Below are 27,709 nucleotides of genomic sequence, written 5' to 3'. Positions count from 1 at the left end.
TGGTCGTTTTTCCATTTCCAACTCGCAGCTGCCTGCCTGTAATGAATTGCCTTCCTGCCTCCTCACACCGAAGCACAAACAAATAATCCCACTCAGAGATTTTATCCCTTACATGCTAACATGATTAAACTTCTATTTCCACTGAATTATTTAGTCTTTGGGTTAAATGTATTTCTTTAAAAACCTAAGCAGCAGTTTTTGGCAGCACACACGTGGCATTTTGATTTATTAAGCAATCTAAAGTATTGAATATGTGAGCTCTTGCCCTTGCACAGTTACTTCTTTATTTTGTATGCATTGTCACTTATGGCAATGATGAATTAATTTCACTCAAGCACAGAATCTGTGATTATTTAAAATGGTAACCATATCTCGACCTGATCAGAGAGCAGTGAGGAGTCAGCAGACTGTGAAATGTAATTTCTTTTATTTCTTTATTTTTTTTTATTATTTTGATCTCACAAACCAAGAGAGTTCCCACCAGCCACCTGAAATGTGAACTGATAATGAACGGACGGCTGGGATCACAGCTTTAGCGGTCACCCTCCACCCCCCCCACAACCTTTCCTTTGTGTCACTCTAATGATAATATTTTTTGCAACTCATGCATATAGAATGAGGGAATGGATCAGTGTTTTAGACAGAGACGCAGCGGAGAACATCCTCACACTGAAAATGGATAACCCTGAAATGGGACCAGTGTCAGTGTGTGTTGTTCGTTAAATTCCTCTGTGTTCCCGAAACAGTGTTGGAGCACGGCAGACAGCTGTGTATTCCCTCTAGATGGATGGCCAGTGTCATAGAGTGTGTTTACTGCACATGATAGAGCGGGAGACAGGCCAGGTAATGAGGCTACATTAAGGGCTTTTAGAGCTCGCAAACAAAGATGGAGGGCTGCTTCTTTCCCCTTTAATGATAGGTGTTGTGTATGTGTGTGTGTGTGTGTGAGAGAGAGAGAGAGAGAGAGAGAGTGTCTATGAGGCAATGAAAGGCTCAATTTTCCTCACACCTTTGTTGTATCACTTCTCGGAAGAAAGGGGAGAAACTCTCCCGAAGCCAGGGCCAAATGCCTCTCCGTGACCCTTCTCTCAGATTCTGATGGAAGGAGATAGATTTGCAAGATTCAAGAGTAAATATTTGTTCAAGCTGAAGAGGAATATAAAGTAGTGGTTGTGCAGTGTTGGTTTGAAGCCTTTAAAAAAATGCTTAAGATGCTGTGCTTCATCATGAAGTGCCTTTCTCTGAAAACGCCTTACCTTGATAGAATTGTTGAAGCCATCATGGATCATTTGCAACAGTAAGTTTAGAGCTATCTTTACCACCCCCCATCCTAAATGTCTGGTATCACTATCATCTTCCCTCAATAAGAAATACATCTGCACAATTACCAGCGTATTACCAGGTAATAACAGCTTTGCTCTCTACTTCCGATCATGATAATAGGGGGTCTAGGTTCTCCCTCATTGGAAGATTATGGCTTGAGGAAATGGCATCAAATTGCAAGTGTGTTGAAATGCCGGACACCAGCATTTTGTAGATGTAAAACACACATGTGGACAAGCCGGCGGCCTCATTCATGCGACATTAAACTTGCCTGCACCGCCACAGATCAGAACAAGGGGCCCCGGCAGATATTGTAGCTGTAGGTGGCGTGGCTCTTTCCAACCCAGTTGGCTCAGCACTGGCTGATGTGGGGTCAGGGCTGGTACCCCTCAGGGAGGGGGCACTTGAGGACCTGTGGTCGGCACATCCAGACACAGACACATCCAGACTCAAACGCAGAAACACGCTTCGTGCAGTCACACCCTCAGGTGCTGAGTATTGTCACTATCTGCCTCTCCTGAGTATTGTGTGTCTCTAGCTGTGACAGTCGCATCACCCCCACAGTGGGAGCCGCAGCTTGGTAGTCCGCTCATCACTGCAGCCTGCCTCTGTTTCTAATTGACATTGTAATTGGCAGATTTGAATGGCGCCTTTAGATGGCTAATTAATTTATCTCACCGCTGTCATTAAGGTTAAAGCACCATCTGATCTCTGCGAATATACTTTGCATATATCTGCATTATCATCATGTTGCAGCTTGACATATTGCACAGATTTTATTTTTGTGGCAAAGAGGAGGGATTATGGCTGAGATTAGGCTGTGCACTGGCCTTTTATTATTTGTGTATTTAGTTGAAATTATTCCGTCTGATCTGCTCATTTTTAAAAAAAAAATGTTTTCTTCTTCTTCTTTACATTACATTCACTTTTCATACATAAGTCATCATATGAAATTATATTGGTTTGTTAATATCAATGAAGCAATTTTCCTTAGATTTCCGCTGCCGTTTGCCGTGCATTCACATGTTATTAAAAAGCCTTATTTCCTTGTCTCGTATATCTTCCAAGTTTTTCCGAACATCCATCGCCGGTCCGAGTGAGAAAGCAGAAAAAAGAAAGATCCAAGCTCTATTAGAATGTTCATAAAATGGTAGTAAAGGCAATCAGACAGTCTTTCTCTGAATATTTTAAACATCGGGCATGTAAAATTTATGCCTAATTTGAATACTTATTAGCCGGCTGATCTCGGCTGCAGCCTTGAGTTTCTTATGCTGAGATTCATCACCGGATTGGATGTCACATCGTGCCAGTGCCCCCCACCCTCCCTCGCACTGCCACCGCCACCACCTTTCTCCCTCCCATTCCCTCTCCTCTTTCTTTCCCACTGTCTTTCTCCATCTTCCCCACCTCTTTCCCTGCTGCTGTCTTTTCTCACCGTGCCTCTCTCCATCAGTAGTGAGCGGCACGGTGTTAAACAGGGGCCTGTTTGTTCACAAGCACGCCTTGTCCTGGCCTCTTCCCTATTTACTTGTGTCCCGGGCAGCTGTCGCCCTGCTCTGTGTAATAGCTCAGCCCTGTTTGTTCTCCCTGCCTAGATCCTGTTTATCCTGGCTGTGGACATCCTTTAAGGCCTGTCCTGTATCTGCCCCTCGTCAAACACACACACAAGCACACACAAACACAGCGACGGACGTGTACACACTTCTATTAAAATGGTATTTACAGGCCAAAGAACACACACGGTACCCATGTGGACTGGGCTCAAAAGCACACACAAATGCATTCACATACAATCATCATTCATCCCCTGTTGTTGCAGGTTTATTTATTCTTTGGTGCTGGTTTGCTCTGGCAGATTGGAAAACTGAGTATGAAAATGTGTTTTTGTGTGAAAATGGTTCAAATATGGGATTTGAAATGTCTGCATGTTTCAGAGCTTTGAAAAGTACCTCAATCACGTGGGATATTTTCAAATATCAGTTTTATTATGAAGAATATTCCCCGTCCTTAATTGTGGAGTGCAGTCTGAGTTGCAGACTGTTAGCTCTTAGTGTCTTTTATTTATTCGGAGTGTGTCGGCTGATGCTGGTGGGGCTCCTCTCCGCCCCAGCGAAGGTACAGAGCATTAAATGTAGGGGATAATGATAAAACATTTATTACTGGAAAGAGAGGAGGTTATATGCATAATTTATGCTGTTTTAGCACAATCATTAGTGATATTCGGGATAGAATTTTCCCCTTCTGTTTTTCTCAGTTTTCCATATAAAAAGGTGACAGATTTAACTCGCTTTCTTATATTTATTTACCGCTGTTAAAATATTTCATTTTGGCTTGTAAATCTCCAGCCAGAAAGTTTGATTGCAGTATTTGCACTGCGTTAAATGAAAGTGATTAAAAAAAAAAAAGAGAGAAAGTCGTAAAACAAACGGCATGTATAATGTTTGATTAAAGAAAAAAAAGGAATTCAAGCCAATAAATGACACGAGTATCCTTCCGCTATGGAAGCCTGCGAGGCAGATTTTATTTAGCCACAGCAAGAATGACAAACCTATTATAGTGTTCATCAGCAGCCCTGCACCATGTGATGTGCAGCCTCCTCCTCCTCCCTGCCACCACGTTTTAATTTTGCATGATTAGCTCTGCGTCATTAGGCAACTTCTTTCAGAGGCAGGAACAGACTAAAATGTGACAGCTCTGAGAGGGACAATATTTTAGGAGTTCTGTTTTCTGCCTGGCAAAGTGCAGAGAAGATATTAGGAATTAAGCACACGCTCATTTTAGGGTCACGCATTTTTATTTTGTTTTAAAAATGCTTCTTTTTCTCCAAAGAATGTGTTCAGTTCTTTGCTAACGGTGCTACTGTTTCATAATATATTTAAAAAAATATTTTATTTATTCGTCCCCAAATTTACGGAGACGTAAACATATGTAGGCCTCCTTCCCGTTTCAAAAAAAGCACCAGGACATGCATCTCTTTGTATTGCTTCATTTACACAATGAATGCATAATTGCTCCTCCTGCATCCCCCTTTCTCCCCCCCCCCCCACCCCCCTCCCTCTACTTTAAATGCTTTAATTTGCAGAGGGGGACTGAGGGCTTGATAATGGAAGCGTGCAAAGAAAGAAAAAAAATAGGAGGGAAAAAGGGGGGAATTGTAACAAGAAGAGCCCTAACCGGTGCCTCTTAATCACTTCTAGGTTTTAAATCATGATGATGCAGGAGTCGGCCACAGAGACAATAAGCAACAGTTCAATGAGTCAAAATGGAATGAGCACCCTAAGCTGCAGCCAATTAGAGGCTGGCAGTAGAGATGGGAGATCAAGCGCTGGTGACACAAGCAGCGAAGTAAGCACAGTCGAGCTGCTGCATCTGCAACAACAGCAGGTAAGTTGTGTTTCTCCCCCGTCTCGTCTCTCTGCCGCTCTCCCTCACCCTCACTCTGTTTTGCTCTCCCTCTCTGCTCTGCTGTGCTCTGCTCAGGCGGCGCTGGGGTGTTCCACACAGGCGGGAGGCAAAGTGAATTATCAGAGCGTTTTGTGTGTTTTTTAGCTTGTGGAAACAGCTCTGTGTGCAGAACAGGCTGTTGGTAAATATTTTGGCGGCAGCTTGTTGTGCTCGTGGCAGTTTCCTGCAGACGATTTGCAGTAGTTTCTTCTGCATTTCACTCTGTTTTTGTGTTGGCATTACAGTTTCTACACGTTGAGCTGTTGTTGCAGCCGTGTGAGCCCATGTGCCAGAAGCTGTGTGTGTGAGTAAGAGTGCAGGACAGAGGATGTGTGTTGGAGCACCGTAAGGTCCAGTGTGGGCAGCGTGTGAATGGCTGCGTGTGTCATGGCGGCTCTGTATCCACCAGAGGGCCTCCTAACTCGGCTCACACGCACATTTCGACCCACCAGCAGCGGCAGAGAAACCTTTGACCAGGACACTTTTGAAAAAGCAACTTGCACCTTATGTCTCTGTTTCCGTTTTCTTCCAATAGAAATGATTCAGTTTTTTGTTTTTCTCACCTTTTTGATTATTTATTGCTCTAATTGTACTGAATTCCTTTGGTGAGCACAGATATTTGATGCTTTGTTTGCGGCACCTTTTGTCCTTTGTAGCCCATCGTTCATTGTAATCATCTCAGTCAGAGCAAGTTGTGGGTGAATGAGCTGCAGTGGGGTGTGAGAGGTGGTGGTTGGGGGGTAGGAGTTGTGAAAGTCAGTCGCCGGCAGAGTAAAGGAGTCAAGTGTCTCTCGTGTCTTTTCACGGTGAATGATGGCTTTGACAGTTTGCCAAAAGAGCAGTGGGAGAGTGGGTCAGAGGGCCATGCTTTGGGGTGGATGGGGGACAGCGCTGCAGGCTCGTAATGATGCGTGCTGCCCCTTTGGCCTGATGCAAGCGTATATTTGTGTGTGTACTTTTGAAGGCAGCTGAAGCCCCGTGGTCAGATCGGTGAGGGTAACACAACAGAAGCCGATGTGTTTGTGTGTCTGCATCTGTGTGTGTCCTGAAGGCCCCCAGCCCCCTCATATGGTCCCCATGCAGTCCCTACACCCATCATCCAGCCACAGCAGAGTTGTCCCTGTTGTCCTGCCGGTGGCTGCAGCACCATCACTGTGGCCTCACCCGCCAATTTATCACCACTCTGCAACTCTTTCCACACACACATCTGATTGGGGTCACTTCTCTCCTGCTCTAAGTCATCACTCTTTTACATCTGAAAATGTTGCGTCTCGAACAGCCTTCTATCTGATCTATCTTTCACCCTCAACAGATGGAGGGTGAAATGGAAAGAGATGGGAGGAAGATAAAAAGATTCTGGGAGATGGTGGGACTAAAAAGAGGGGCACTTGCTTTGGTTGATTTAAAGAAACTTTTTTAGCTTTTTTATTTGAACAAAGATTGGATATGAATGTCTGAACAGGTAAGTGTAGATAAAGGAATTTAATTGCGGTTAAAAATCTGATTTAGCGTTCTAATATAAGAGAAAATTACTTTAAGGTGCATCTGGAAATGTTAAGTCAGTAAATGCAACATAGAGGCCACAGCACGAAGAGAAAAAAGCCACATAAGCATAAAGTGTCTAGTTCAGTCTCTGAGATGGACGTAAGCCGCGGCGTTGGGTGGGTGGAGCGGTGGGCTGGGGGTGGTGTATGACAGTGTGTGCCTTGTAAAGAGGCCAGCTCAAGCCTTCTCCCAACCCCGAGACAGACACATTGAAATGAGGAGTCCAGCTAACAGGTCTCTGGAGGCTTTTTAAAACTGGGGCCCTGCGCTGCTAACTTCACACACACTTCCTGTTCTCATTCGCTCTGCAGAGAACACACAGTTCAAGGGAGAAGGACATCCTTTTTATTCTGTATACACGTATTTGTCAGGACTGGGATGTGGTCAGGCGTGTTGAATGACAGCTAGCAGCTGTGTGTAAAATCTGGATGTTTTATGCATGCACATATGTGTGCTTGCACTTTTTTATCTTACACCTGTGTGATGCTAAAAAAGAAAAAAACTTTGCACATTTTTTGTCTGACTCCATTCTCAAGTAAGGCTGTTGGCTTTAATTTTCCATCCATATTTGGAATGACATTGAGTGGTCCGCTGGGTATAGAGGCTCCAGTCTCTCATCACGCTGCTGGGGGGATGATTAATAATAAGCACTGATGAATTCTCCACTGTCCCTATGGGTTCTGCCATTACCTAGCAGCTCCAAAATACCACCCGCAGCTATAATTAGAAAAGCAGCATCTTAAGGTCTCATCACCTTAGATTCGGCCAAAGGCTTGTAGAACACAGATCAAGACTAAGTTTCACACATAATTTTTATATATTCAAATATTAATGGCTGCAATTTTCCTTAGATCACGCAGCTAATACCTAATACACTTTTTATTTTTTCTATTTCGGTTGAACCAAAGCCACACACTCACCTCACCATGAGTCTGAATAATAACCATTGTCACAATTAAATTTCCAGCCCTTAATTCCTGTCAGGGTTTCATCACCACATTCCCGGGGTTGTCTAAATAGACCTAATTTGATTTGAGATCACAGATTAGATACCCATCTGTATCTGATTGCAATTTGCCAGCTGCAGATATGTATCAGAGCAAATGATGAATGTTACACAGCCCTGATTACAATGCAAAGTGATCACTATGAAAGCTCCTGATGCCCCAAAATGTGCTGAGCTCATGTTACCAATCAATTTGTCATTGGCCACAGTCAGAATTATGCTTTAATGCTTTTTGCTGCTGTGTATGTACATGGAGGAAATGCATTGATCTTTGGATCTATACCATAATGTCCCATAATGAGTCTGTTAGTTGATTACAGTGGTCTGTAGACTTAATCCTGCCAGGGTTATCAGTGGGATTGATGAGCCAATACTCAGGACTACTTCCCCCTCTAAATGGGCTCGCTACCATAGGAAGTATATTGATATTCAGAGCGAGATGGAAGCCCCAGCTAATCTATTATGGTCAAGTCAGTTGTTTTAACCAAAGACCTCTGGAAAGCTGTAGGGACAGCCTTATGCCTCAGCCTTCTACTCATCTCAAGGGCTTCAATTCAGACATGATTGGAGAGATTAAAGATATAAAATGAGTGTTTGTTGTTTGTTAGGAGAAAGATGCAGCTTGAAGTACTGTCAGTGGGACTGTGGACCGTGTTGGTAAACTGGTTAGGGATGCAGTTTTGTGTTGTTCGAGACACATGATGCAGTAAAAAGCAAACTATTCATCCTTATTCAAATGACTGCAACAAATTGACATAAATTACAATAAGTGCGCCAAGGTGCCATCTTACTTCTAGGTTACCCCTGTCGCTACACGAGAGGAAGGCAGTGGTCCAACTTGAGAGTGACAGCAATTAACCTGCCTTCCCAGCTGTTTAGCTGCAGGAAATAGAAGGGATGAGAAACCTGACAGCAAGTGATGGGTAGTATTTAGGGTTTAGGGGCAAATGAAATTCTCCCCAAAAATGAAAGTCATTAGGGAGAAAGTTACCCCACAGACAAAGGACAAAATGACAGTTGTGTGTGTATGCATATGCACAGCCATTTGACATGCATATGAGCTCATCTCCCTCCTCCAGCAGCTCAAACTTGTTGTTTAATATACACTGGGTGCAGTCTCTCTAAAATACTGACACACAGTTCTCACCTAACATCACTTTCCACAAACAAGCCTCAAGCATCTTTCTCCGTCTGCCCTTCACCTGCCTCTCTGCCTCTCTTTTTGTGCCATATTTGAGAAGCCACACACACACACACACACACCTAAGATGCAAATCTGGGCTTTGCCCTTGAGCATAATTTAAAGGCCTAATCACCCAGACTGTCCCTTTGGATGGAGCAGGGAAGAAGGGTGGGAGGATGGTGTCTCTCATTTGCACCCTTACACAAAGAAGCTCATTAGGTTTATCTTTCAGGCCTGAGATTGCCCCACTCAACTGTGTAAATAAGACACTGGCCCTGGCCTGATGCATCAATCACCTCTCAGGACAGGAGAAAGACCTCAGCTGAAAAATGAACGATTTCATAAAGGAGCCCTTTGTTAAACATCATTGTCTGTGCCAAGATAAGGTTTCTCTGTAAAGGCAGGAGGAGCATTAGGAAAGCTGGGTGTACTGTATGTCTTTGTGAAATTATTTCCCCTTTCAGTGAAAAGACGGCTCTTTGCTGGCAATCCTTGTGTCTGACTTATTTACAATGAAAGCCATCCTTCTTTTTATTTCCAAGCTGGCTATCAGCAGACAGTCCCCACAGAATAGTACATACAGGCCTGTGACATATAGGCCTGTAGTTCCCCCCTTTGCGATGACACTAAAGATATAGGATGTGAATGACAGCATAGCTACTGTTTGCTCACCCTTCCCCAGACAAAACACAGTATTATTCTATTATCTATCTAGACACCACCTCTTCCTCCTGCTCTCCCCTTCACTGCCATTCTTTTTCATTCTTCAGCTCCTTGAAACCTGGGCTGTCCATCTATGTTTAAGACACATTACATGTGGCCTTCTGGAATTTACAGTGGCACTCTCCCAGTAACTCCATTTCGCACAGGCGTCCCTTGAGAGCATGGCGAAATGTCAAGCTGCAAGGCTTGAAAGAGACACGAGGAGAAAGGGACAGTGAGAGAGTGGGAGAGGGAGCGATGGAGGAATTGTGAGGAGAGGATGAGAGATGGAGTGAAATCTGCTGGAAATGAACACTTATGGGCATTTTATCCTCGAGCAGTTGGGAGCTGTGGTGAAGTGAGAGCAGTGTACTGTACAGGTCAAAGGCAGCACAGGTAGGAAACGACACCAAAGTGTGCACATCCATTCTTATGTCAGGAAGAGCAGAATTTACATTTTCATGTACTTTAGTGGGAACGGTAACTGCATTAACTGGTTGACATTGTTTATTCAGATGAGGCCTGACACATTTTAGTCTTTTTCTCCTCCTTTTGTCCTGTGTGGACCAGCAGTCCTGTGATGAATGACCTGGCCAGGGTTAACCACCTATGTGTAAATAAGAGGCATTGAGTCGCACAAACAGCAGCCAATCGTCCTGCAGGCTCCAGCCAACCCAGCGCAGGCCAGGATCAATGGCCACTTCACAACTCATTTCCTTTTACGCCTCCCTAACTGCCCCGGTCCAGCTCTGGGAAATAAATGGCACTGGATCTATACGTGTGCTCACACAAGCACAAACACGTATACAACCGCGCAGCAACACACAGACACACACTCTGTGCATTCTCTTAGAGGGCGAAGCAATTGCTTCAGCTCAATACCCTCCACAGTAATTTATTTGCAAACCGGCTTGGTGGTGAATGGCGCATCATCTTTAGCGGCCTCACAATCGAAAACAGGCATTCTGTCATTGTTTGTTGCCACTCCCCTGTCATCGGCTTAAACAGTCATTAATAAAGTGGGGTGGAGTGAAACTGTCAGGCACAGCCTGGGCACATACATGTAAATGCTTCTGTTTCCTCCTAATGTGCAGATAACTGGAGGATGAAGAAAACTTCTGTGGGGTGGGGGGGTGTTTCTGATGCACACGAGGTAACGCATTGCTGCCTGCTCTCTCTGTAATTGTCCCCCCACCCCCCAAAAAAGGCAAGTGGCTTACAGTCGTTTGATAGGCCACGACACCGCTATCCATTTAACAGAGCTTAAAAATCCTACATATGCATATGCCGGGTGTCTTAAGCTGACAACCAAAAGACAGGATTTGCTAGAAGGCAGCTTTGGAGTGTTGTGAATTTAACAAGCATGTCTAGTATTACAGTTTCTCTCTGCTTTAGTCATGAATAGTAACAAATCAGACTGTGAAACGCATGCCCGGTGGTTTGTTGTGTATACCCTCTTCCTCTTCCCTAACTAATACTAAAATGACTTGAAATCTGGTTAAGAAGATGACTAGCAAGAAGAAGAAGTAGCATCTTTAATGTCACTGATGCTCTTTTTTCCAATACGCCCCGAATCTCTGCTAACAGATTCCAGGTATCATCACAGCTTTTCCTTTTTTTTTAATGCATTTGCTCCGATTATCTTCATCCCTGACCCATTTTTGGATATATAAATGGCTCCAGCCTTCTCCCAGGTTGTTTGTTGTAACATCACCAGCCTGCAATGGGAGATGCTCTTTACGCATTGCCTCCAAACACTGTATACATATGTAAGAGAGCCCGCCGGGCTCTCAGCCCTCTCCTCGCCACAGCTTTTCATACAAATGCAGTAAATAAGCTCAGGCTGTGGGGAATTGAAGGCTTCAAACAGGCAAACTGACTGACATGTCACTTAGTGCTGGCTTTGGCTCTCTTCACTGCAAGCTTTAGAGCTAAGGCTGCTGAGTTTTAAAGGGTATCAGCCGAGGTCTCTTCCTCTCTGGTGGGCTGAAATCTGTATCATTTACGTTTATAAGAAATATTTCTATATCTCGATGAGAGCAAATACAGAAAACAAGTTGACAAATAAAAAGTCTGGAGAGGTGATTTGTGAAAGAAAATCCACATACAATTGAGTCCTTTTCGGAGAGTAAACCGTTTGTTTTGGGCAGATACAGAGAATAAGATGTACTGTAGCCTGAGGTTGATGACAGAAGTCACACTCGGCATCCGTTGTAGCAAAGATAGGCAGGACCGCCTCTCTCCAGCCTATGTTCCCACTCAAACAGCCTGCCATTCCTCATCAGGACTTAACCGCTGCTTATTTACCCACACTGGGGACTTAACTGGTGCGAATTGATCAGTGATAGCACTGGAAAGCTGCTTGTTCCACCCTGATAAAAAGGACGCCCATGAGCATATGCAGAACATGCTTTGTGAGCCGGGCGCAGCACTTCAAGCTTGAGTAGACACTAAGCTGATATTGGTTTCACGCTTGAGTCCATCGTGCAAAATCTTCCAGTGGAAACCAAGAGATTTGATTGTTTCTGCATATGCATTTATCCGAAGTTTACATGATAAATATACATTAGCCGGGTGGCTTGGCCATGCGTGGTATTGTTTCTGTGATACTATTCTTCATGCATTCCTTTTCACCTGTTTGGACTTCATCATCCAATTCACCTCAAAGCTGATAATCCTAATTTGCACAAAACTTCAAATGGATTTGCAGGAGTTTTTGCATCGTTAGTCGTCCCAAGAATTTGTGTCGCAGCAAGGAAATTGTTCTGTGTTGGCACAGGTTTTAAACGTGTGAAGAGAGAATTCCTTCCTGTTTTTGACTTTGTGCCTTCACATGAGGCCTCTGCAGTATGTTTAAAGTGAAGCCCTTCCTCCTCTTGACTTAGTCTGTACTTCACTTTGTAATACTCATATCAGAGCCCTAAATTATACGTCATTTATCTTTCATGCAAATTTCAACCACAGCTTTTTAGTTTTTTTCTGATAACCACTGTAATTGTTCTGTCCTTGTATGGAGTGCTATGAAGGGAGTGATCATGCTTTTGGCACATTTATCAAAGCCCGAGAAAGAAAAAAATTGCAGAAAGGAGCCCCTTTTTCTCACATAGCTGGACTAAGTGTGCGACAGAGTGATACATTTTCTTGTTAGGAGAAATTACATCCACTAACTTGAGCTACTTCAGCATGAAATTGAAAAAGAAGCATTTCTTGTGAATTTCCATTCTTGATTCAATGAAAGATGTAGATTAGCCTTTTGGAAAAGGGCGGGTGCAGGAATGAAACCGAAGAAGAGCGATTCTGCTCACGCTTGCTTGTTCTTAGAAGCATGATGCTGTTGAGAAAAGTCTTTGTTTATGGAAGTAAAGTGCAGTCGGGCTGCTCTCAGACTGAGGAAAAGCTTGTTTAACATCTCTGTCTTATGTGTTCACGTGTGTTTGTGTATTCATGCTCAAACCTGATGTATTTGTACGCTTCTCTTTTTTTTTAATCACTTGAACTCTCCAAGGCTGTTTTTTTTTACCTCACTCTGGTACCCTGGTCACAGTCTGTGCTCCTTTTCTCCATCTCTTTCTCATTTTTCACACACAGACAAACACACAAACACGAGACCCGGCTTAGTCGAGCCTGTTCTGGTGAGCTTGTTGGAGGGGGAGGTGGTGCTGATTGACAGATGCTGGGTGTCAGAGTGGAAGGTAGATAACTATATCTTCTCCTGCTCACTTAAAGGTCAAACACACATCGCTGTAATTGGAATATTCACAAGACAACCACCAAGGTGCAACGCAGAGTGGATGGAAGAAAGAGAGAAGGAGGAGCACAGGAAAAGATAGGTGTTACATAAGTAAAGAGATTGAGAGAGGAGATGGGGAGTGCCCTTCCACTGGCAGATGGAGTGGCTGTTTATTGAGTTGATCTTTGGGGGAAGTGAGGCATACATTGAACGATATATCACCCTCAGTGGAGAGCACTCCTCACTTAGAGGACTGGCAAAACAAAGCAGACACATGAACTTGCTTAAATTCAGTAATTGCCATTAAAAGTCTGTCCTGGTTTGCTTCAGTGGAATGGAATAAAACTGGATTGAATTGTCTCGCCTCCCCTGATTAAAATTAAGAAAAGAAATAACGATGGATGGTGTACACTGGGTAAAGCACTGTGTCGGAGTGTGTTCACGTCCTGTGAACAGGCTGAGAACGCTGGAATCATGCTGCACCTGTGATTGAGGTCAGTTCACTCACAGCTCAGGTCGGTCGGGGGGCTTTCTCTCTCATCGACCACATGAAGAGGGTAACACTTAGACTCAACACTTAACCTGAGCTCTGCAGGATGAGGCAGACAGACACTCATACTATTGACCTGCAACAGCAGAGCCCCCAAGACAGGGTCATATACAGAAGCACTCAATCAGCACAGCGGCTCGTGTTGCTCGTGTCAGTGCACACCCACAACAGTGAGGAGTCTCAATGACGTCAGCCTCTTCTTTTAGGCGGGTTTTGACGACATAAAGACAAATAACACTGTAACGTGGAAGCTGTGCTGGTTTACCAAATGACTTGTGACTTTAGTGGGTTTAATTGAAGGCAGATTGACTTAAATGCAGCTTGGATACAGCAGCTCACGAAGCTTTTATTCATCACTGTGGCCCTGATCTCTGCTGGTGCATGTGTGTCCGATGTGCTGTACATGAAGATTGTGTCAACATTCATGTTTTTCTGCTGCCTCTGCTGGTGAGATTCTGCACAAAATCGTCTTTTTTTGCGGCAGCCGCTTGTTCTCTGGTGTCATAATCAGATTGCCAGTCGCTCCTGGCCTTTTTTCTTTGGAGTGGGAGCCTAAGCCTTGTCAACAAAGACAGACAGCTCCATGAAAAGTGACTTTATCCAACTGTCTGATCCTCTGAAAGGGATGATGCCGAAATGCCTGCAGTAGTTTGCTCTTTGAACAGCTGCTGTAGGCAGTAAGCCTACGGTCCTTTTTTCATTCGTTTGTCACGTTTCAGATCATCTGCATCCTACTTTCTTTCCACAGTTCCAGTTTTTCCACTGAGCTCAGCGCCTTTAATACGTTGCTGTTTCATATCAGCGATTCATCCAGATGTGTGACCTGTAAAGAAGGAGTTGATGGAACGGTCATCTTCACCTGTGCAGGAAACTTCAGAACAGACGGAGGGAAAATGTCTCTGAAAGTCCAACTAAACTTTACCTCACACCATTTTTTTCTTTTGCAAAGAGCACATTTAACCAGCTGTCTGAAACTCTTTCTCTTTGCACCGACACAAATGCCTTTCCTGGCCTCTCTCTTTTTATTTTTGTGTTTTTCTTCCACCCTGTCTTTAAGTGATGGCATATTTAGGAGGTTTGCAGTTGGCAGGCTGTGAAAGACTTACCTTGGAGCAGTTGTAGCGATACAGGACGGGCCAAAGTGAAGACTTGGAGCGGAGAGCAAGGGGAGTACGTAAACTGTGAGGATTAACTTGATATTTGTGTGGAACCTGTAAGGGCACATCTGGATAACTTCCATTATGTAGTTTTACAGGAAATCAAGTTCCACCTTTGATTTTTTTGGTTTGCATTTTATATTTAGTAAAATTCTACCTCAGTTTGGGGATTGAGGGCTTAAAAAAAGACAGCTCCCTTTGCTTTAACTGATACATGTTAGTAGAGAATATGCCTGGTGACAACAGCAGGGGGTGGGGTGTTAGTGAGTCATGGCAGAAGGCCATGCTCTCCATTATCACTGCCGCAGCCTGTCAGTGTCTCAGCATATTGGCTCGTATATTCTCCCAGACATCGGTGCATATTTCTGATCTTTGATCTGCAAAACAGACCCACGTTTTGTTTGTAAGAGGGGAAAAATACATGCGCAGCTACACAATGGAGGAAGACACCTCCGAGTCCCTCTTTCCACCAGCGCTCTTCTCTCCTCTACAAGCTTTCTTCCTGGGTTAGGAGCGAGCAAATTCATCTCGTCAGTCCTCCGGGGACGGTGTAGCTATGCAGCTCTGTTTACTGTGGTAGAAAGTTAATATAAATTTTCATCAGTGGGAGAAGTTTACACATACGATTCTATTTGTCCTTCATTATTAGCACCTGAGTCTGGGGCTGGGTAGGCATAATTGTCTACAGACACAGGCCAAATAGATGCAAGGGAAAGGCAAATAAGCACACCCCAAAATAATTTGATGCTTGTGTGTTACAATCCGTCACCCTAGGAATTCTTAATCTAGAGAATCAATAAACAAGAGGTGAGATAGATGGGAGAAAGTGGGAGGAAAGAAAAGATGAGAGGAAGAAATGAATAATTTGATATGAGCACACAGAGGCGTGTGAGAGGGGGAGAATGGCTTGAATTCAGAGCGCAGCAGAGAAGCAGCGAGGAGCAGAGGCAGTGATCATCACACAAGGAAGACAGAAAACAAATTAGCATAAGTTAGAGTTGACTTGTGTTTTTGGCTGAAGAACTTTGTATGTTGAGGCAGCTGAAGTAGCTGAACATATCCTCACAGAGGTGGCGGAGCGGGACACAGAAGCCCATTGTTCTGCTGGATGTTTTACCTCCATCCTGAGGCCCGAGCAGATTCTCCACGGACTGTTGATTTATCCACTCATACATTAAAATGCTCGTTACTCCTGCATACTTTCCAAATTCTCCCTTTTCTCCCTGCCTTACGCCTTGTTCCCCCGCAGATATGTTTGGGAGCGCCTGGGGTTGCAGGTTTGCTTTGCCGTCAACACGTCCAGACCAGTGTGTCACTTCAGCCCGAGTCATCACTTTTTATTTTCCTTCCAAGTATTCAATCCAGCAGACCAAGGTGTGTATTGTGTGCTGTCTGGGCTTTGTGGAGGTGATAAGGGAACTGAATCTGGAGCTCTGTTGCCAGTCGTGACCTTTATGAGGGATAAGTTTTTCCACTGAAGGTACATTTTTGTTTTCACAAAATGAAATCCCCGGCTTGCATTCAGACTTTGAACGGGGCATCTTATCCTGCTTCTCCTCTTATTTGTTTATCCTCTCCAGCCAGCCCCTTCAGATCTGTATCCATCCATCCATCTGCCCTGAATCCACTTAAATGAGACAATATGGTGTAAATATTTTGGTGTCGGAGCAAATCTCCTGCCAACATATTTGTTTGTTCAGCTTAAACTGTTTTTTATGGCATGTAACTCCTCCAACTCGATAGAGAGTCCCACTTTTTCTCACTCGCATACCGCCTCTCTCCTCTTCCTGGAAGCGAAGACAGATAAGCGGGTGATGCAGTGCTGTCTGTGCATGCGTGTGCTTATGCCTGAAGCGTGTGTGTGTAAGAGTTGTCAAAGCTGTCAGTTTGACTGGAGTTGTTCTGGCCGAGAGCCTGGTGTTGAACAGCAGCCCTCTCCTCCCTACAATAAACACACACGTGCGTACACACAAAACATCTGTTCAGCACAACAGAGAGCGCGTACAAGCCCATTTCTTACAACTGATCAACAACTGACGCGCCAGGTTTACAGCCAGGGACACAGAAACATCCTGTGAACACGTACCTGTTGGGGGCAGCTTATTACAAACCTGTGTCATCATTCCAATATCAGCTATAACTCTTAATAACAACAACTCCCACTGTGATTTGAGCCAGGAAGCGATGTGCCCTGTCCAAACACAATGTCACAGCCACTCAAACATATCCAATTCCAATGCCATGGCTGAATATTGTGAAGTCTCCGTGTGGATTTGAAAGAGTGACATTCTTCACGGAAGGCTTATGTGTGTCTCCACCCCCCCGCCCCCCCGTCAGCACCACCACATGCAATAAGCAATCTGGAGATTTGTAATGGTTAGACTTTATGTTGAAGGCCCTGCTAAAGTATTTCATCCTTGTTTCAGATCTTTGCCTGCTCCTTACAGAGATGCATTGTGATAGGTGCCTATTGCCGTGTTGCGTATTGAACTACCGTCCTGTCTGTAAGGGGCCCTTCTTTCTCTGTTCCCCCATTCCTCCTTTTTCTGTCAGCTTCTTCTCACTCTCTCTATTTTTCGCCCTCTCTAGTGATCTCTGCATGCCTATTAATGTAGGAGAGGAATGCCTGTGTAAACATTCTTGTTTCTCAGTCCGTTTCGCATAATAGTTGCCTGTATCGCCTTTCTCCTGACCTCACTATCTGAAACCAATTACACCAGATCCATTTGGGCTGAATCTTATTTTCATAAGGATCTCTGTGTCGCGGTCTCGGTCGCTCTGTGTTATTTTCCCTCCCCTTATTTTTTTCCCTTCTCTCCAGCCTCAGTGATGGATATCAACATCAAATATGCCTCTGAGTGCCTTGTTATTTATATAGCGGGGCCTGGCTCTTTTTCTCTTTTGCTCTGTCTGGCTTGCTCTCTCATTCTAAAGAATGTGTCACATTGTGCTGTTTATACAATGTGTGCATTAATAGACTGGGGATGTCATTTTTTCGTGCATAGCAACCTCGGTTAAATAGACGCTGCGTCTGCACTCGTGCCTGTTTTTGTCTGCTCCAGCAGCTCTTCAGAAAACTTTTGATGACTTTCCTTGGCATTTGCTGCTTTTTGTGCTTTCAGATGGGCTTTAGCTCACCATCTGTGTGGAGTGAGAAGTGGGTGGCACAAATTGGTGCTTTTTACTGTAATGGCTGAATACTCAGAGCTGGTGAATGTGAGGGGACAGAAGTTTTCTTTTTTTCCTCCCTTACCTTCCACACCATCACAGACTGAAGAATGGCTAACCCCGCTTCCACGGGAGAGGTGACAGACAGTTTCAGACATGACAAGCCACTGAGGAAAAGTTTGTCCGGTGTTGATAAGATCTGCGTTATGTTTGGAGAAGTGCTCAGTTTGAGCAGACTTCTTTTCTAATAAGCCTGGTGTAGCTGATCTCCCATCACCCTTCTGCGTCACCTCTCATGCGAGCACCTCCCTGGATATTTACTTCGCATAGATATTGGAAGTGCAGTTAAAAACGTCTCTTTCTTTGTACTCTTGACTGTGTGTAATATATCGAGCGGCTCTCTTGACTTTGGGTATAACACAGCGAGTCATTATTGATTCACACATGGATAAACATTTCCCCCTGACAGCTACCTTGAGCCGCACTCATCCAGCAGCCTTCCCTCTAACTACTGTGTGCAGGACTCAATAAGCCTTATAATTGCTTTGATTCACCAATCATGGTGAGATTAATTGGACCCTGTGTTTTAATTAGCAAAGTGATTGGCTGCCTTCGAGGAATTTGTTTTGTCTTTTATGTTCTGAAGAAATCAAACATCGTGTTTGATTTCCCAGCCATGTTGTTCCCTTACAGCAAAACTTTATATGCTTATGTGTGGCTGGCCACTGCAGGTGTTGATGCATAGCTCAGTGTGTGCTCTGAATAAAGGCTCAGCTAACAGATACACACACATATTTAAAGCACTGGCGACTGGACTCCTCTGACAGAGGAGACGGATCAATGCTGTTAGGACCCAGTGCCAGTGTAATGTGTTTGTTTACTTTGGATCAGAAGCCCTGGCTCCTCCTGAGCAGCCAGACAGCCCCTTCCCCAGCACCACCCCCACCCTGGTCTGTCTTTTCATAATTGATCAGGGGGGGTGGCTGTGTTCCCTGCAGGGTTAAGACATGGCAACTTTTTCTCTCCTCCTCCTTTTTTTACTGCCTTTCTCTGTCTGTCTCCTGTCTTCTCCCCTTGTTTGCTCAGGATCTCAATGTACTAGTTCAAACATTGTTCCTACCACCTGGTAGAGCAGCACCATATGCACGCCCTGTCAAGGCAGCTGTTGTCATGGATACAGGCAAGCACCAGAATAAAATGAGCACCGCTGATTCCTGGGGAAGTGTCACTCTCCACCTGAGTTATTTTTTTTCTTCTACTCATCCTCTTTTTTTCATCAAAAGCAGAACACCTGTGAAGTTGTCTTTCTTTCTTTAACTCCACCACTCCCACTTGATGCTTCCAGGCCTGCAGTTCAATGTATTCAGTTGTGTTGAGCAGCTCCGCACCGTGTTCCTTTCCGGATCGGATCGGACTGAAGCTGCCGGCCCAGCTGCCCCCGTACCTGTGCTTGTTCATCACACGGCCAGCCCATCAAACCCCAGAGAAATAAATTACGCCTCAACCACATTTTACAATTTACAGATTATTTTTTTCAGGGCATGTGTAAACAACTGTGAACCAATTTCATCAGTCTCTGTTTTCCCCACCAGTCTTTTCATCTCGCTATCCATCGCCTGTGCATAAGCACCCTTAATGCATAGTGTAAAACCTGGGCTGCTGGTTAATTCATTCTAAATGTAATCTGATGTTGATTTTGTCAACTTTAATTACAGCTCCAAGGGACACTTCACATGGTGCTGCCTCTACTTCAAATTGATATTATGAATATGCAAATGTGGTAGTAATTTGCAGAGAGAAGTGGATATTTCAGTTGAGCACACACTAGACAGGTCAATTCTACTCTGCCTCCCCTCCCCTCCTCCTCCCCAACGCCTCCTCCATCCTCTTCTTCAGGGCTGCTCTAGACAAACGGTATTTATCCTTGATCACAGCTCTGTGAATTGCTACTAAAACATATCTTCAGCGTAGTGTTAACCACGTCAGAATGAATGGGTTGATACCTGACAGGGTTTTCAGCTGTTTTTTGTGCATGAAATTGGGAATTATTTTCACTGTGAGCGTCGGGAAACCTAATAGTTTATTTTCCCTGTCCCCCCCCCCCCCCCCCCCCCCCGTTATTCTTTTCTGTCTTTTTCTCACACTGTCTTTTGTATTGTGCTCTCTTCTTCCCAGGCACTACAAGCAGCGAGGCAATTACTCTTGCAGCAGCCAGGCAGTGGCCTGAAATCTCCAAAGAGCCAGGACAAGCAGCGTCCACTGCAGGTAAAGCAGCTCCCTGTCTAATCTTTTAAGTCCATCCATAATACATGCTCCTCCGAAAAGAAGATTTCCTCTGTTCCACAAAGTTTGTTTGATTTGCAGACGCAATCCTCTGACCTGTCATTGGAATCCTAAAGCTGGACAAGTCAGTCCCCAGGAAGCTAAACGTCACATATACAACCCAGAAAAATAGTTTTATCCAGGCCATTTACCCACTCCTGCGCACGAAGCTCGTGGTTTGATATGATGCATATTGTCCATTAAACTGGACAGTGGTGCCACCAGGATTTCCAAAGGTCATTAAAGCTGAAGGTCGTCTTTTATGTGTGTGCCTCACTGCACTAGATCCATCGTGTTGTTGACACAGAAAATCCAGAGGTTGGTTAATATTTGAAAGACATGTCAGGATGAGTAGTGGGTTACACAGCTGATTTTAACCGCATGTCATTTCCACCCTTCAACGCTAATTTACCTCATTGATTTGTAGAGCTGTCTGTTTCAGTTGTCAGTGATTTGGAGAACGTCTCTCACACACACACACACACACACACACACCAACGGGTTCACGCTCCTTTACACCTTCTTTCTCTGTGGTGTTCAGATGTTTTTCATACGAGCTGGTTAGCTGGTTTTCCTCCTCCAAAGACCCCTTGACATCTGCTCCGTGTTTTTATAATGTGTGTCTTTTTTATGGAATTTATTTCTAGCTGTTTGAATCTGAAGTGTCGGAGTTTGTGCCCTCCACTTGGCTAATAAGTACTATCAAAGAGCAATGGTTTACCTCATTAAGAGCGCCGTGCATTTCATTAATGACAGGGAAATTGGCGTTAACCTCACCCGTTGATATTTTCACAGAGTCTAACAATGGCGACACCTTCAATTGGAGTCACACCCCTGTGTATCTAATTACGTACTGCTGTAGAGATAAGGTTGTCAAAGGCTCTGTCATGCCTTTAAATAATTCAGCTCAGACTCATCAAGAGTGTTGATAATTAATATTATCTTCCTCAATGGCATCCAGCTTGTACATAGTTTTAAAGGTCTTTTGTTTTATTAAGTTTATATCTTTTTTTTGTGAAGCTGTGATGAGACTCTCTATAACTTATCTGAATAGTTTTAAACAAATGGGATTATGATCTCCAAATACAGAGCATGGCCTGAGGAACAAAGCTGCATGCTAACTGTCAGCCCGTGTCCAAGCCCCTGCCTCTAATAACACCAGCAGATGGTAAATATTGAGTATTTACATTTGCTTACTCCATCTTTGCCTGGTTGACGATATGAATCAATATGAATCAGAGGGCCTTCCGATCAGCCTGTTCTCAGCTTCCTGCTAATCCATTTGTTGATCCAGCTTTATTAACATCCTCACCTCTTTGTTCCAAAAAGTCTCCAGCACAGTGTCATCATGTAAGAGGGGCACAGTTGCACCAGCATGGCTCACTGCATTCTGCTTCAAGATCATGTTCACAGTGGGAAGATGCAGTTGTGCACCCTTGAATCCACTCATTTCAAATGACATTTTAACTGTAATGCTCCAGTGTGCAAATATCAGTATAAAGCAGCAGAAACTTTTACTTGATTAAAACCTTTTTTCCTGGTACCCGCTTTTTTTTTCTTCTTTTAGTTCTTGTCTTGAGGGAATTTACCCAATAAAGCTGTGTTATTTACCTGGATTATGAGGCCACAATGGGCGCTACAGTGCAATATTTGATTAAATTCACAGCTAGATAAGAGTCAATGGCAATCAAGTTACATGTTTTCCACCCGAGGAATCACACGGATTGATCCCCTTGTATGATTAGAGCAGCAGAAAGTGGGAAAAGGATTAATATAAGCATGACATCCTGCTTATGGCAGAGATGCTGATAAATCCTCTGCCAGTCTTCTCTCCTCTTGTTCTCCGTCTTTGGTATTTAGAAGCGAGAAATGATCCATAGATCATGACATGTAAATTATTTAGTACACAAGCATCTAAGTGCCTCAGCTTGCAGTTTTAATTACTCGTATTAGCGGCTAAAGGCTCTCGCCTGACTAATTCTATCCGCTTGCTCTCAGGAGTTGATGATGCGGAGGCAGGCAGTTCTAGCGCTCACATGCACGCCCGTGGAAAATACAAAAAAACAACAGTCCCACAAACACACGCACACAAGCTGCTTCTCCACATTTGCGTAATGTGACAGGTCTATTATTACACAGTAAGCCCACGGGAGCACTCAATAAACACCTATTTCTTCCTGTAAATCCCCCTGTCTCCGCCATGCTGCTTACACGGCTCTCCCAAGGCACACAACACCCTCTTGTCTCTGCTGCTCTCTCCTCTCGTGCTCCTCTCCTCTATGGCAATATCCCCCCTCTGAAAGGCATTTATACACTGACATTTGGAATACAAATAAAGAAACGCGGACAAGCAGAGGCGGAGAGGATTACAGAGGCCTGTGAATCTGACAGTTGTTTCGCTCGCACACACACACGTACATAATGCATCTTCACACATTCTGCACTCATACACAAACACATGCACAGTGACAGTTAAAGTTTTGCATTGCACGAGGTGACTTGGTGCCAGTGTCTGCTCATCAGGAGGAGCAGAGCGAAGCGGGACTTAACAGCAGTGTTGGTAGGTATTTAACTGACCCAAACACACTCACCCATCTTGCGTCGTCTTTCTACCACATCACCCCTGGGTTCCCTTTCTGACACGGCCTGCACTTCCATACGTCAGGGGATACACAACCAGAACCCTCCCTAACCCTGCTCTGGAAGTGTGTTAGTTGGGTGCTTGGCCGTGTGAAGGAGGCCCCTGACCTTTCCTCTTGGTAGTTAACTTCCAGTTCCATTCTGGAGAGCTTTCCCCGAGCAAGTGTTGCTACTGCTGTGGCCCTTTCACACTGTCAAGCTGTGAATACCTTTTTACAAGACTAATAAGCCTAGTTTCATCCACACAATGCTCAGCTGCTGATGAATGAAAATGCTAAAGTTTTACGGATCTTGAGGAGATGTTGGTTTAGCTGTGTTTTCTGCACATCTGGAGCTTTCTGCCCAGGCCAGTCAGACTGTGGCCACTGGGCCATCTGGGAAGTGTCACACTTTTAAAGGTCAACTCCCCACATTTCACCAGTCAGCCAATATCATCTCAATGGCAGCACTCATTTGCTTCGTGGCTCTCATCCGGAACGCACATACATATAGATGCAAGGAAAAGGGCTTTGACGCTAGGTTTGAGTATAGGTTAGCTGACTCCGGCGTGCATGGCTAAAGGATGCTAGTTCACATTTACATTTATGAATATATCTTTCAGCTGCATCCCCTCTGGTTGGATCTGAAAATAGAGAAAAATTATCACAGCGAAGGGGAAAAAGAGTGGGGGAAAATAATATGTTATTCATGAGGAAAACTTCTGTTGACTCTGAGAGAGAAAGAGAGAATAATGTCAGCACATTTTAAGTCAAACACCCTTGGTTACTGCTTTTGTTACCAGAAAACAAGATTTTTTTTCATGTGCCGCCCCTCCCCCCCTTCTCCTTTTTCCTTGCTTTTACAACACCTACAGGACAAGATTGCTAAATTGCGAGGACAGAGTAGGTTCATCATTGTGATGCAAAAGAAGTTGAAATGCAACCCCAAGGCGAGGTGGCTGAGTTTGAGGGATCAAGAGAAAGTGAGAGAGAGGGATAAAAAAAAAAGTAGCTCAGACCTTTGATGTAGCAGCAACAAATTTACCTTGTGACAGAAGATACATGGGTGCAATAAACGAGTTATACCAGCCCTTACACATGCAATCAGATGATTCTGGCCAGGGTGTTAATTGGATCCTAACCGGCAGATCTGATACGCCTGGGCCCCGGTGGTGAGGGGGAAAGCCTTTCCAAGTGATGAACTATAATTCACTGAGCTGCTTGAAGCACTTGTAATTTACTGTGTGTCACTGATGAAGAGGCTGATCCAGTGGAGGCCATATTACCTGCAACATCAGAGGAAAATGCCCCCCTACACCCCCCCACCTCACCTGCTCTCTCCCTCTCTTTCTATTTCAACCCCCTTCTCTCTCTGCACTTTTTAATTCCCTCCCTTTCACTCTTTCTGCCGCTCCCATTTACTCTTGAACTGTGTGCACCTGCAGGGAGGCATCAGTCGGGAGTGAATTGTGCCAGTTTAGAGATAAGGGTGTGACGGAGCACACTGATAATGACACAAACAATGTGCACAAGTTATGTTGCAAAGCCACGCTGGTGTACACTACAGTCAAGAGGCTTAATCAGTAAGTTTCTTCATGTGGAGATAAATCAATATGGAAATTGTGCTAAGCCCGTCCCAATCTCCTCAGGCTTTCTTATTAGATGCTTTTACATGATGGGTCTTTATGTTATGATAAATTGCACTTCCCAAGCACTGCTGCCAAACTGCTATAGAAATTGATTTAGGAAAACATTCAGTAATCTACTTAGCTTCAGTCCTGACAATCTAGGGTATTGATCTCCCTAAGCTGAACATGCATTTGAGTGAGGCTTACATGTATGCGTGGGATTTTTACAGAGTAAACACACACACACTATTTGCATATCACATGCTTGAACTTGTGAGTCAGGCGCTTACCAGTCCAGCTTGCCCTGTTGCCCCGGTGGCCCTATAGTAGAGCATTCCAGCTATCATTAATGATCTGGCGGTAATTGGCGACGGAATGAGCGATGGAGCGAGTTGAGTGGTCAGAAGTCCACGAGCTCGGTCCAGTGCCCCTGTGGGGTGTTGAGGCGATTCAGATGAAATAGAGATGGGGCGTGGCGATGGAGGATCTCTTTCTCTGTGTGTAAAATGAAGCAAGTGGCTTAATTAGCGCTTAGTCTCTTCTTCCACAGATCCACAGTAATTGGCTATGAGGACCTTCCTTTTCTCATTGCATTTATCTTAGCAGTGTCAGTAGCACAGTTCAGTCCCCTGTCCAGTGTTACAGGAACATCTGCCACTGATAACCACTCCACAATGTTTGTGGCTGATATCATCCGATATCCCCCTGCTTATTATTACAAAGTGATTTGTATGGAAGGAAATGGAAATAAAAGGAATCCCTCTCTGTGAGACTAATCGTGTAAGTTTGAACTCTGATACTAGTTATCTCCTGCTTTGCCAAATTTGATAAAAAAAGGCATTGCTGTAAAGATAAACTGCGACACAGTGAAGTACATTTGCCCATTCATCAGGATAGCCAGTCGTGTCAGCCAGCCAGTGAGCAGTAAGTTGTGGAGATGCAGTGTTTTACATCTAATGCCAGAATGCCCAGTTAAATCAAATATAATGAGAGAGTCGGCTGCCAGATTCGGCTGGGAGAAATACCTGAGTTTGACCTTTTGCAAAGTATTGGAGAGGATGAGACGGGAGTGGTGTAATGATCTGCTTGTTCTGGTGAGGGCCCCACCAGTGTTTTCACATCATGAGCCAATTTAAAGGTCCTTTGTTTTGCTCTCCAACTTGGAGGGCAAACCACATAACTTCACAGTCCGTGTCAGCCTGTGTCATTGTTCTTTTTAAGACTACGTACATAAACTAATCGTGAGTTCAGTCTAAAACTAGCATGTTTCTTAACAGTGTCTGTAAAGTAGGGCTTGCATTCGAATGCCAAGCTATTTTTTCTCCCCCATGCAAATTTTCACAATTAGAACCTTTTCAGTTATGAAGGTCTCCAGTGCCTACATCAGCTGCAGCTAATTTCAAACAATTTAATAAATCCCATTAATACTACTTTAGCAGCAGTACTGGAAATACATCCTTTCCTTTTTGGATAACAGAGAAACAGAGGCGCAGCCCGATTGGATATCACGGCTCCTCTTCGGCGATAGTCTATTCACGGTGCGTGGATGTTTACGCCACTGCCGACGTCTACTAAATGCTCATTAATTTTATCCCTTTGTGGCGAAATCATTTCAAGGAGAGGCAATTCAGCCTCCTGTTCCTTTCAATTCACCGCTCCCGTCAATCAAGCCCTCCTGCAGTATCCTGCAGAATGGAGGTGTTATATTCCTGCAATTATCATGTCATATACTCGAAAATGTAAATGAACGTGTGTGTAAAATTAAATTTATGGGTTGTCAGTGAAGAATAAGAACCAGGAGAGCAATTACTTATCTGCTTTCATCTTGGAGCCTCTGATACGTCAAGCAGAAAAGCATGCAGTTAAATGCTGGAATTAGCATTGTGCAGCACTTCACAATGGATGTGGGCCAGTGCCTTTTCTCCCCTCGCTTTCTTCCTGCTGCCTTTTCTCTCTTTTGCACCCCCACCACTTCTTTTTTTTTCTTGTTTGGAGCAGGGATGAAATGGAGGTGATTATCACCTATTATCGTCATAAAAAGCTAATGAAAGCAAAAAAAAAAGAAAGACATTTTGTATTTTATAACCTGTTGTTTAATGTCCGTTTATTTTTCGTCTCTTCTTGATCGAAGTCAGGTTTGCTTAATTCCTGCATTACTCCTTTACAACTACATGGCTTTGAATGCCTGCATTTCCACCACCTGTACAATGGAGAAACAGTTTGAAGCATGATGTGCAATTTCTTTTTAATTCTACTTTACATATTCATGCGCATACATTTGAGTTAAATCCTGTGCATCTACGCCTGCATCCCTTTTGTGAACCAAAACATCTTTGAGCCGGCACCCAATTAATAGTTTTAATGAGTGCATCTCTTGTGTTGTTTCTCTGCTGCACTTGTGCTATTGTAATAGCAACCAACAGAAAACCAGGACTGGCTGTGGGGGTAATTACTTACCTTGCAAATGTGCCTTTAAGGGTTAATAACATTGAAGGTGTAAGCACAGCATTTGCATAATTACACACGGACTGTTTAATTTGCAACTTTTGACGGCTTTTGTTCAGCGCCTCGCTTATTGTGAATGCAATTTCTCTTGTGCTCTTGCATCGAGGAGTCCAGAGAAGAAAAGAGATGTACCACAACATCCTCCTCCTCCTCCATCTCTCCCACCTTAGATGGAGTCCCTTCTCTCTCAGACTCTAATGAACAATGGAGGCAGGATTTGTTTGAATATGAATATGAATGTGCAGCGGGGCCGGCTGGAAGTTGACCTTCAGCTGTGATTTTCAGTTCATCAGGATTAGTCAAGGCGGGCGATCAGGAGCCACTAATGCATAATGACTTCTAAAATGAAAAATGTGTAGTGACCATGCAAATGTCTCGGCTAATCAAAGAGGGGGGAAAACCTGGGGTGGGGGGGGCGGGCGTCGAGGAGAGGAGAGCTAAACAAGGACGTGTCAAGGCCTGACAGAGAGAGAGAGAAGGAGGGAGGAAGGAGAGACATGCATGGAAAGTAATCAAGCCAGCTTGATTAGCTGGCGATGAGGACAGGGATGTCTTACTGGCCCCTTGACACACCATATAGGCGAGCAACTGTCATGGAGGCTCCAAGCCAAACACTGTTGCAATTAGAATCAGTGAGGGTCTGACTCCATGTGATGTTTTAACTGCGTTAAATTGTCTGTTCAGAATCCGATGCAGCATCGAGCTTTGAAAGTGTTGCATGAAAAGATTGTTGTGACAGAAACAAGTAAACCGGTATGTATCTTAAACTGATTATTTTCAGAGGTCATACTGACAGAGACGCGGGTTTCGTCTCAAGTTAAAAAGCGA

General features: G+C 44.2%; 1 protein-coding gene across 6 annotated transcripts in view; it reads left to right on the top strand.

Annotated features, from left to right (window-relative positions):
* Window positions 1–27,709, top strand: part of foxp2 (forkhead box P2) — a 91,973-nt gene that overhangs the window by 33,802 nt on the left and 30,462 nt on the right. For 4 of the 6 annotated variants that reach the window (XM_072377786.1, XM_072377785.1, XM_072377783.1 and 1 more), the window contains 2 exons: window positions 4,521–4,707; window positions 19,984–20,073. In XM_072377786.1, the coding sequence (XP_072233887.1) occupies window positions 4,531–4,707; window positions 19,984–20,073 (267 nt within the window). In that variant the 5' untranslated portion in view covers window positions 4,521–4,530. The remainder of the gene's footprint in view (window positions 1–4,520; window positions 4,708–19,983; window positions 20,074–27,709) is intronic. The other 2 variants (XM_072377788.1, XM_072377787.1) reach the window with 1 other exon arrangement.

Source organism: Leuresthes tenuis, unplaced genomic scaffold, assembly GCF_036924035.1.
Source record: "Leuresthes tenuis unplaced genomic scaffold, fLeuTen1.0.hap1 SCAF_23, whole genome shotgun sequence".
NCBI lineage: Eukaryota > Metazoa > Chordata > Actinopteri > Atheriniformes > Atherinopsidae > Leuresthes > Leuresthes tenuis.
The sequence above is the reverse complement of the archived record's forward strand: the minus strand, read 5'-3'. Positions and strand labels throughout refer to the sequence as shown.